General features: G+C 34.6%; 1 protein-coding gene across 1 annotated transcript; it reads left to right on the top strand.

Annotated features, from left to right (window-relative positions):
* The first annotated feature begins 2,043 nt into the window (after positions 1–2,043).
* Positions 2,044–5,489, top strand: LOC121983207 (beta-glucosidase 26-like). Its single transcript, XM_042536162.1, has 11 exons — positions 2,044–2,458; positions 2,587–2,645; positions 3,111–3,186; positions 3,289–3,360; positions 3,479–3,566; positions 3,663–3,906; positions 4,037–4,152; positions 4,279–4,496; positions 4,579–4,610; positions 4,795–4,897; positions 4,977–5,489. Exons 1-11 carry the CDS (start codon positions 2,242–2,244, stop codon positions 5,246–5,248), a joined length of 1,497 nt encoding a protein of 498 aa, XP_042392096.1. The 5' UTR covers positions 2,044–2,241; the 3' UTR covers positions 5,249–5,489.
* The last annotated feature ends 6,006 nt before the right edge of the window (positions 5,490–11,495 follow it).

The following is an 11,495-nucleotide window of genomic DNA, read 5'->3' as shown; positions in this document are numbered from 1 at the left end:
ATGTTTAATTTTAGAAGAATATGGTTTAACTCATAAAATATTTTCAATATCATTAGATAATGCTAGTTCTAATACCGCTTGTATAGATGATCTAAAATTTGTTTGTCAACCTATTATTGGAGGTTTATTTTTTCATATTCGTTGTGTATGCCATGTTTTAAATTTATGTGTTCAAGATGGTTTAAAATTTTTAGAAAGTTATATTAAACCAATTAGAATTGCAATTTCTTATTTATGGTCTCATCCATCTATAATGAAACAATGGGGTAGGTTTTGTAATGTTAATGGAATGAGACCTAAAAAATTTCCACGTGATGTACCAACACGTTGGAATTCAACATACCAATTATTACAAAATTCATTTCAATATAAAGAATTATTATGTTCATTTTTTGCACAAAACACTAATACTAATATATATTTATTTTCACAACAATGGAATATTTGTAGTAGTATTTGTGAAATTTTAAAAGTATTTAATGATGTAACCGAACAATTTTCCGGTGTTTATTATCCTACTGCTCAATTAGTTTTAGAAAATTTTTCTAATATAGTATTAGTTTTAAATGAACATATTAATAATGAATTTTCATCTCCTTGCATCTTAGCTATGAAAACTAAATGGGAAAAATATTTTTATTTAATTCCTGAAATTTATTTAATTGCATTTGTTTTAGATCCTAGATTTAAATTAGAAGTTTTACAAGAAATGTTAACTTTATATTATGACGCTTTAATTCTAATTAAAGATTCTTTTTTCCCTGATCCTGTTAATATTATATATAATGTTAGAATTTATTTATATGATATTTATAATCAATATTATGCAAAATATGGAACACAAATTAATATTTCTGAAATTCAACAAACTACTAGTAGTAATTTAAAACTTACAAAAGCACAACTCTTATTAAAAGAACGGACAAAACGTCCACGAGGATCCTCAAGTTCCACACAGGAACTTGAGAATTATTTTACGACTTCTTTAGATTTTAATGAAGCAGATAGTGAAAACTTCGATATCTTATAGTGGTGGTCACAGAAGGCTCAAAGCTTTCCCGTTCTCTCCGTGATCGCAAAAGAAATTTTAGCTTGTCCAGTGTCAACTGTTGCTGTGGAGCAGACGTTCAGTGCCGGCGGCAACATATTAGATGAACGACGATCAACTTTGTCTCCCGACTCATTGGAAGCCCAAGCATTACTGGACGATTGGACCAGAGCGGAGAAAAGAATCCAAGGAATGCAACTTTCAAATGACGAAGTTGGAGATTTTGAAACTGAAGGAACAAATACGACAGGAACAGGAAATGGAAGTGAATGAAAATGTAAAAGGATAAAAATGTAAAAGAACTACGTGAGCTTTGATTCCCCTAAAGGGATACGTAGGCAACTTAAATAAGTGCAAGCCCTTTTTTTAATAAATTTTAATTTCTAATTTTTAATGTTTAATGTTTAATTTTTAATTTTTAATTTTTTTTAACATATTAATCTTGAACGGCGAACCGTGACGAACCGTGAACCGAACCGTGAACCGACGGTTCTGAACCATGAACCGTAACCGTCTTGGGCGGTTAAGGTTAAAGGTCGACCTGCCTGGAACCGTCGAACCGGCGGTTCCGAACCGTGGTCAGATTACATGTGTGATTTTAACTATATTGACAGCATATTTTTAATAAAGTTTGGTAGCTGCTAGTAGCTTGTATTTGTCCTCACTTCCGCTACATCTCCTGCGGTTGGTCGGCAATCAGACGATGGAGGATAGAAATGAGAGTTTTAGGTCTGTAACCTCGGGCGGCGTGAAATAAAGCCGTTTTGGGGATGTTGCCTCCCACTTCGAGTTCGTGTCGCAAATAGGGGAAAAGCATCCGAGAGGAGATGAGCTGACATCAACGGTCGATTCTCGAGCCGGTACAGGTTGGAGTCGTCGTTTTCGTGGTTCGAGTTGGTTTGGAGATGGGAAAGTTGGTTTATTTTGCACGAATCGCGAGGCGGAGATTTCAGCACTTGGAGGGTGAGGAAGATCAGGATGGTGTTCATTCTCGGTTTATGAAATATCCTCTGCAAAATCTCCTTAACTTTATCCGTTGGCGTTGATTAAATCAAACTCTCATTTGATTTCATTCCGTTAAAATTTATCTTGAAATTACTATCTGTCATCCTTATCTCCGATCCGATCCATTGTAGCTATATAAGCACAGCACCTCGGTGATTGTTCTTCATCTTTTCTTCCGGCGTTCCAAAATGGGTTCGAAGACCTGCTCACTGTTCTTCTTTTTCCTTCTCCTTTTGCTCTCCTTCAAGGGCAATCAAGCCTCAAATGCCGATCGCGGTCTCAGTCGCGAGGCATTCCCGGAGGGATTCGTATTCGGGACAGCGGCATCCGCCTATCAAGTGGAAGGGATGGCACTTAAAGGAGGACGAGGACCCAGCATTTGGGAACCATACGTTAGAATCCCAGGTAGGTAACTAAGTGATCTTATTACATATTGTATTTACATGTGACGCTTTAGATCCCTCTTTGATTATCGTGAGTGAATGTCGATGTATTTCATAATGTTGAAAAGAGTGTTTTGTTGGTGAATGCAGGTAAGATCGCTGGCAATGCTACTGCCGATGTTGCAGATGATGAGTACCATCACTACAAGGTTCATCTTTTCTCTTATCTTCCATAATTATTCATCTTTTTTTCCATGTTAATTATAATTGTTTTATTGCATCAAAATACTGAAACGACAGTAGAAAATAAAAACATGTTTATTAAACTATACTCTGTATTAGGCAAAGATCATAAAAAGGATGGCAAGGGTTGATTGCTCTCTTATAATTGCTTTGTGCTCATTTGCTCATCAAGTATTTGATGTTGCTTTTTTGACTAATTATTGCGGAAATTCTATTCATAACGTGGTCTCTCCAAAAAAAAAAAAAAAAAAAAAAAACAGAAGTTACGGGCCATGCATGTTTTTCTTGTGTGCTTTTTTATCCTTTCTTGCATTTTATGTCATAATTGAACTAAAGCATGTCCTTTTGTCTATTTATTGCTTACTTGGTCTCTTTATGTCTATTTGTAATATAAAATTTAAGAAAACATTAATGGATTTATGATCATGCAGGAAGATGTTGACATCATGAAGGCATTCAATTTTGATGCTTATAGGTTCTCAATTTCATGGAGTAGAATATTTCCAAGTAATGAAAATATATAAATATATTATTTATTGTCTTATTTTCACCTTAAAGCTATTGCTTTAAATTAACTGAAATATTGATATTCATTTTTGTCTTATATAGATGGAACGGGTGAAATCAATTGGGAGGGTGTTGATTATTACGATAGGCTAATCGATTACTTGATACAACAAGGTACATTAGTTTCTCAAATTAGCAAACAATGGTATTGTTTTTTTTTTCTTCTAGTTTTTGAAAAATTGTTCAATATTACTATTTTCATATTTATCTTTTAAAAAATTGATATGATCAGGCATTACTCCTTATGCAAATCTTTATCACTATGATCTTCCTTTGGCACTTCATGATGAGTACCTGGGTTGGTTAAGTCCAAAGATAGTGTAAGTTTTACAAGTTGTAAACCGTAAAAATTATATTCATTAATATTTGGACCAAATGATTTTGCAATATATATTGATTAATTGGTATTCTTTTAGGGATGCATTTGCAGACTATGCCGATTTTTGTTTTGAGAGATTTGGCGACAGAGTTAAGAATTGGTTCACCATTAATGAGCCTAGATGTGTGGCAGCCCTTGGTTATGGTGATGGTAGTGATGCCCCGGGGAGATGTAGCACTTGTGCTGCTGGTGGGAACTCGACTACTGAGCCTTATATTGTGGCGCATAATTTGATCTTATCTCATGCAGCTGCAGTGAAAAGATATCGTGAAAAGTATCAGGTAAATTGTACTTCATTGATTTGGTTTAATTCAATGCATAGACTACCGCTAGTAAAAAATGTCTAATTTAAAGTTATGTTATTATGATTTATCATCTAGATGTTTTTCTTGATCTACTTATTCTATTCAGGAAGAACAAAAAGGCAAAATAGGAATCCTTTTGGATTTTGTTTGGTATGAACCTTATACTTACTCGGTACAAGACAAAGCCGCCGCTAAAAGAGCCATTGATTTTAGCCTTGGATGGTAAGGCCTTATTTCACTTTTTTTTCCTATTTAAATTTTTTATTTTCTATTTGCCTTTTTTCATGGGGAATAGTTATCCGCAATTACAATGAAGGATAATTAGCTTAAAATGATGCTTCCTTGTAGGTTCCTTCATCCTTTAACATATGGATACTATCCGGAATCAGTTCAAGACATTGTTAAAGAAAGACTCCCTAAATTTACCAATGACCAAGTGGAGATGGTTAGAGGTTCATATGATTATGTTGGGGTCAATCAATACACATCCTACTATATGGAGGATCTTGGAATAGTTGATCCAAAGCCTGTTAGCTATCAAGCGGACTGGCATGTAGAGTTCAAATGTTAGTTTTTCTCTAACTTTTTCAATTCAATTGATATACTTTATGTTATACTAATCTTATTTGTTTCCTTATTATCTTGCAGATGATCGAGATGGTGTACCAATTGGTCCCCAGGTAAATCTATTATTTTGTTAAATTTTGTTATTATGGTATAATGATCATGTCTTTTAAAATACAACAAACGATATATCATTTGTAAGTTATGTTCATCTTCACATATTAAATTTGTTTGCATGTTTTATACATTAGAATTGTACAATCAAAATTATATCTAAAAGTTGATCAAATAATTCTTTAGGCCAACTCGAAGTGGCTCTACATAGTTCCATGGGGAATCTACAAAGCCGTGACATATGTGAAGGAAAATTATGGCAATCCCGTCATCATTTTAGCAGAGAATGGTATAACAATTTTTGTCTATTATATATATAGTTTTTTTTCTATTGTTAGACATATCTTATCCTGATCCATATTATACAGGAATGGATCAGCCTGGAAATGTCACTCTTCCAGAAGGCTTGCAAGATACAACGAGAATGAACTATTACAAGAGTTACATCACCAACTTGAAAAGGGCTATGGATGACGGCGCAACAGTTATAGGATATTTTGCTTGGTCACTTCTAGACAACTTCGAATGGAACCTAGGATACACATCAAGATTTGGCATAGTATATGTAGATTTCAAGAACAAGCAACGATTTCCAAAGAATTCTGCTTATTGGTTCAAAAAGATTCTAGAGAGGAAGTAAGATTAAGCTTTCCAATTCCATTCCGTTCAAGTTGTGTCTAGATTGCTTATTAGTTTAATAAGGGTGTACATTGTGCACGGAAAGGGGTTCTAGTTTTTGTATATAATATATGCAAAATAATCCAACTTTTTGTTCATTCCTTAGCAATTTTTCTAATGTTAGATAATTGACATCTTGGTGTATCTTTGTCTTTAAAATGAATAAGATAGTAATTTATTAATTTATTGCCCATGTATAAAATTATCTAGTGTCATCCAATTATAATAATTTCATAAACTCAATTTATAAGAGAATTGCATTATTCATCCAAAAAAATCCATAAATTTCATAATTATGATTTATTAATTTATATAATTATTATAGGATAATAACATAGGAGCGTACATTTAAAAATTTAACTTAATGATTTTTTAATTTTTAATTTATGTTTAAACTATTGATAACTTAAGAATTATGGAAATAACACATATTAAATATTTAATAATATAAAAACCATTTGAATATATATGCCTAAAACATTAAATAAGATAATAATAAGAATAAATAATAAATCTCTTTTATAGAGAGAGAGGGGATGATAATAATTAAAATTTAATCTAATAAAATTTAATTAGGAAAATAATAATAATATAATTAATAGTTAATAAGAAAATAAATTTATATGATTATATAGAATTTTTTTAGATTTTTAAAAATTTTAAAATGAAATTTTATTATATTTTAATGTGAATTTTTATTATATTTTATTTTAAATGATTATATTTTTAGAAAATATATTTTATTTATCAAAATCTAAGTTTTAAGTGTCTATTATTTTCGATTCATATAAATTCAAACAAGTTGATTCTGAATAACAATCATGTCCAAAGCTAGATTATGATTATGTGGATGATTTGTGTTAGAGAATAGATTAAGCTAATATGAGGGAAAATTTATGTTTCATGTTTAGTTGGAAATCAAGTTTATTCTGTACCACTTAATAAACCCACCATATGTGAGACACTCTAAAATGAACATCTTTGGTGCAAAGTAACCTAAACATACTAAGGTCACGTTTGGTTTAGACATTTAGGAATAAGGGAATGGATTCATTCCCAAACCTTGTGTTTGGTTGATGGAAATGAAACCAAGATTTTGGAATGAAACTCAAAAACTTGAGTATTGATGAAACTCACCTCTTCCCTTGAGTTTTGATGGAAATAGGAATGAAAATTAAGTTTTGGATAAAAAAATACCTTTAATATATTTATTCAATTTTTCTTTCATTTCACTTTTTCTCTCCTCATTATCTCATCATACTTTCTATCTCAACATATTTTATCTTTCTCATTTCCTCACTCTCCATTCTCTTTCATCACACTTTCTCTTTCATCACACTTTCTTTTCATTACACACCTTCTCCTCATCTTTTTTTCATCACACTTTCTCTCGTATTACACTTTCCCTCTCTTCATTCTCTCCCATCACATTCTCTCTCTTTTTAAGGACACAGAGAGAGTAGGGGCCACAAGTGAGCTAGACGGATGCCCTGTCTAATCACAATCATGCTCCCATTTTAAGTTTTTTTTCTCTCTTGTCAACAACAGAAACTCATTGGAACTCACACATTAATTATCGTCACTATTTTTTTTAAAAGAACTTATTCTCGTCCTATAGAACACAAGAACTCCCGTAATCACCTTTTTCATGCCAATAAAAGCCACATACTCAGCTTGCTACACAAGTCTGCTTCTTGCTGTTCCATGAGATGACACCACTATTTAGCAAGAAGGTATTGCATATGTGAATTATTTGTCATCAAACTCCCTTGCCCAATTTGCATCTGTGTAGCCATTCAAACTCATATCTGATCCTTGGAAACAGAAACAATAATTTGCAGTCCCTTTAAAATATCTAAATATCCTCTTCACCACTTTCCAATATCTTGATCCTGGGTTTGACTAGAAATGACTAACTAAGCCAACAACATAGCTTATATCAGGACAAGTACACAACATAGTGTACATTAAACTACCAATTACACTAGTATAAGATTTTTTTCTTCATTTTAGCTATCTCTTCAGGGGTATTGGGATACATACTTTTACTCAGAACAGTACCTCTTACTACAGGTGTTTGTTTAATATTGCAATCTAACATATTAAAGTATTATAGTATCTTAGTGATATAAACTTCTTAAGACAAACCGAAAAGTCTTTTTGATCAATCTCTAATGATCTTCACTCCTAAGATGTATTCAGCTTCTCCCATATCTATTATGTCAAATTATGATGAAAGCCATGATTTGACTTCTATCATATACTTTATGTCACTTCTAGCTATTAGCATATTATCAACATATAATGATAAAATGACAAACTTTCTTTTTTCCTTTCTTAGGTAAACACAATGATCCTCATTGATTATTTCGAAATCATAAGACAAAAATGACTTCAATGAATCTTATGTTCCATTGTCTTGACGCTTACTTTATCATATATATAGACTTCTTAAGTCTACATACATTATTCTCTTAGCTTTTAGCAACGTAACCTTCTGGCTATGCCATATATTTTCTCGTCAAGGTTATCATTAAGGAAAGTTATTTTTACATCCATTTGATGTAATTCTATGTCAAATTATGCTACTACAGCTAGAATGACACATATTGACACAAACTTCACAATTGAAAAAAATGTTTCTTCTAAATCAATACATTCTATTTGGGTATATCCTTTTGCAACTAAACGAGTCTTGTATTGAGAAATCGATCTATTTGCTTTCCTCTTAATTTTTAGAATCCAATTATTCCCAATAGTCCTTCAGCCCAGAGGAAGATCGACTAAATCCCAAACTTGATTCTTTATTATAGACTCCATTTCCTTATCCATTTCAATTTTCTATTTTTCTCTTATTGAACTTCTCAAAGTTTCCTCAACTATTCGAGGTTCCTCATTGTCAACTGGGAGAATCATCAATGCCTTATTCTCAATGCCAACCTTTTTTGAAGAATAATTTGATGACTACTTCTTCCTAGGTGTCTCTGTTGAGATCTGACTCATTCAGTGACAAATCACTCACACTTGGTTGACTAGAATTAGACATCTCTCGTAATACCTGATTTATTGATAAAGAAACATTATCCTCCTCTTTTATGGAATTTTCTTATCAACTTTATCTCGTGTTGAGACTCAGTTTTGAGAAAAGTAGCATCTCTTGACTCTTTTTAAGATATGGTTCCATCTTGTCGCTCACCAATAGAGACATAACCCTTAGAAGTTTTAGAATACCTTATAAAGATACCCTTCTTATCTTCGGGTCATAATTTTTCATATCCGTGAGTCTTATTATGAATGTAGGCAGCTGACCACTAAGGTCTCAGATTACTCAAATCTGATTTTCTAACTCTTCAACCTTTATATGAGATAGATGAAATTGACTTTAAAGGCACTTTGTTAAGCATATAGGTCATAACTAATAATACATCTGTTGGACCCCGTGAGTGTTTTGATGTGATCAACCAAGTTGGTTAGGTCATTCTTTGTGTTTGATCCCTGTGTCTGAGTGTGCAGGAGCTTAGGAGCGCAGGAAGTCGAGCGGAAGACGCAGCTAGCGAGAAGGACGACACGGGAAGGGAGCCGACGGGCTTGGTGCGTCCGAAGGACGAGAGAGCTGCGGAAGAGTACTCCGGTGGACGAGAAGAACGTGCGCGACGTTCGAGGGATGAGAAGCCGGACGAAAGTCTGCTCGAGGAGAAGGCCGGAAATTGGGTTCGGGTGAGCCCTATTTCGATTGGCCGGAATCACCCAAAAGAACGGGACTTCGAAAGACGAAGCAAAGAAGCAAGCAAGATGGAAAAGCTGCCAGCCAGCTTGGAGGCGCCTCCATCAGGCTTGGAGGCACCTCCAGCTTGAAAGCGCCTTCAATCTGGTTGGAGGCGCCTCCAAGCTGGTCAAAACTACCGTTGAGCTGCGGATAGAGTTCTATCCGCTGACCGAGTTGGAGGCACCTTGAACCTTGTTAGAGGCGCCTTGGACCCTCGGGATAGAACTTCCAGGAGCTATATAAAGGCCCCTGGAGCTAGGAAATAATTATTCAACTCAGTATTAGATTTCCTAGCAACTGTTGAGCTTTCTAAGTGTGTAAAAGGCTTCTCCGCCTTCAGAGAAGGAGTTTTCTTACTGCGATTTTCATCACCTTGGATTAACAACCGTCTTGGTTGTAACAAAGTTAATTCCGGGTCTTCTCTATTTCTTTCTGCCTAATTGTTTTATTTTATTGTTGCTATTTTTGAGTTGAAAGTTTGAGGAGGGTATAATTTTTATTTGTAGGCAATTCACCCCCTCTTGCCGACCGCCGCTGCACATACAATTTGTATCAGAGCCAGACCGCTTCAGAAGGACTAACCGCCGACTGAAGCACAACGATCAAGATGATGGTCGGAGCAAATATTCATCCCCCGAAGTTCGACGGAGACTTTGCGACGTGGAAACGCCGGATGGAGGTATTCTTTAAAACCGACTTCAATATTTTACTAACTATGAAATATGGTTTTGAAGTTCCGAAAGACAAAGAAGAGCATCAGTGGAGCAAGAAGGAGCAGGCCGAGTTTGTTGCCAATGGGAAGGCAGAATTTCACCTGCTGAGCGTGCTGCCACCACAAGAGGTAAGTCGAATCGGAAGCTACTCCTCCGCGAAAGACCTCTGGGAAAAATTCTTGGAGCTTCACGAAGGTACCTCGGAAGCTAAGCTAGCGAGGCGCGGCATCCTCCGGACCCAGTTAACGAACCTTCGGATGAACCAAGGCGAGAAGGTAGTGCAACTCCAAGCAAGGATCAAAGAGTTGATCACGCAACTAACCAATCTTGGAGAAGAAGTAACGAACCGGGACTCTATTCGGTACGCGCTCAACGCCTTCCCCAGAACTCAAGAATGGGCGTCCTTAGTAGATGCGTACTACATCTCTAAGGACTTCGAGGTAAGTACTCTAGAACAATTATTTTCTACTTTTGAACTTCACGAATCTCGAGTTGCAGAGCCCAATGGAGTAGAGAAGACTAGTCAGAACATTGCCTTAAAGGCAAGAATAAATGGTTCTGACTCTGAAGCCTCGGTCGACGAATCCGAAGCGACACTACTGGTATGACGCTTCAATAAATTTTTTAAATCTAATAAATTTAGATCACAGACAAAGAGGCATCAACAAAGAAAAAGGACGGTTCGTTGCTACAACTGCAACGAAGAAGGGCACATCAAAGATGACTGCTCGGACTTGAAGAAAAAGGGGAAAGAGAAGGAAAAGACAAAGTACAAGAAACCAGAATCATCCAAGCACATGAACCTGAAGGCCACTTGGTCAGACTCGTCTTCTTCCGAATCAGACATCGAAGCCTTCTCCGGGTTAGCGATGATGGCTAACCATCTTCCCGAAGATGACTCAAGCTCCAAGATGAGCATAGATGAAGGGGGAGGAACATTAGAAGAAGAAAGCTGCAGTGAAGGAGGAGCATTACCAAGTCAGGTAAGTAAGGTACGTAATCTAACCCCTACTCAGTCATTTCTAGTTATCAAGTCTCTTTCTAAAGAGTTAGATCAATTAGAAAAAGAAAATGAACATTTGAAATTAGAGAATGCAAAATTGAAAAATTGAAATCTGCTGCATGTTCAAGTGTTTTTCAAAAATCTAAATTAAAAATTTTTGGTAAATTAAACTGGTATATTAGAAAGCATCAAGGTCAACTTAGGAAAATTCCTAAAACTTATGTACCCCCTAGATTTTTAATTAACCCAGTAGGAAGGAATCTATACTAGATTCCAAAGTCTTTGATAAATTAGAATTATTAAAGTTAGAGCTTACAACGAGTAAATTAAACAATGAATTTCTTTATGAAACTTTGTCTAAGGAAGTGGTTGTTGCTCCAATAACCAAGAAGGCCTAGTGCCTCGCCACGACCTGGAAGCTGGAATATTGAAATAAAATGTTTAATTAACTTTCTGAAAAAGCATTAAACTTAAATAATGCTTTGAAAGTTTTTTATTTTTTTAAATTCTAAAAATTCATTTTACTTAGAATTTTTTTCTGGTAAATTCTAAAAAGTCATTTCTACTTAGAATTTTTTTTTAAAATTCTACAGTTTACATAGAAATTATTTTTTAAAATTCATTTTACTCAGAAATTTTTTCTGACTTAAGAATTTGCTAAATATTATTTTTACCCCTTTTTTGCTGTGATCAAAGGGGGAGAGATAAAGGTACAAGTTTAGGGGGA

The sequence above is a fragment of the Zingiber officinale genome, chromosome 5A, assembly GCF_018446385.1.
Source record: "Zingiber officinale cultivar Zhangliang chromosome 5A, Zo_v1.1, whole genome shotgun sequence".
Lineage (NCBI taxonomy): Eukaryota > Viridiplantae > Streptophyta > Magnoliopsida > Zingiberales > Zingiberaceae > Zingiber > Zingiber officinale.
This window is presented reverse-complemented; position numbering and strand designations above follow the sequence as displayed.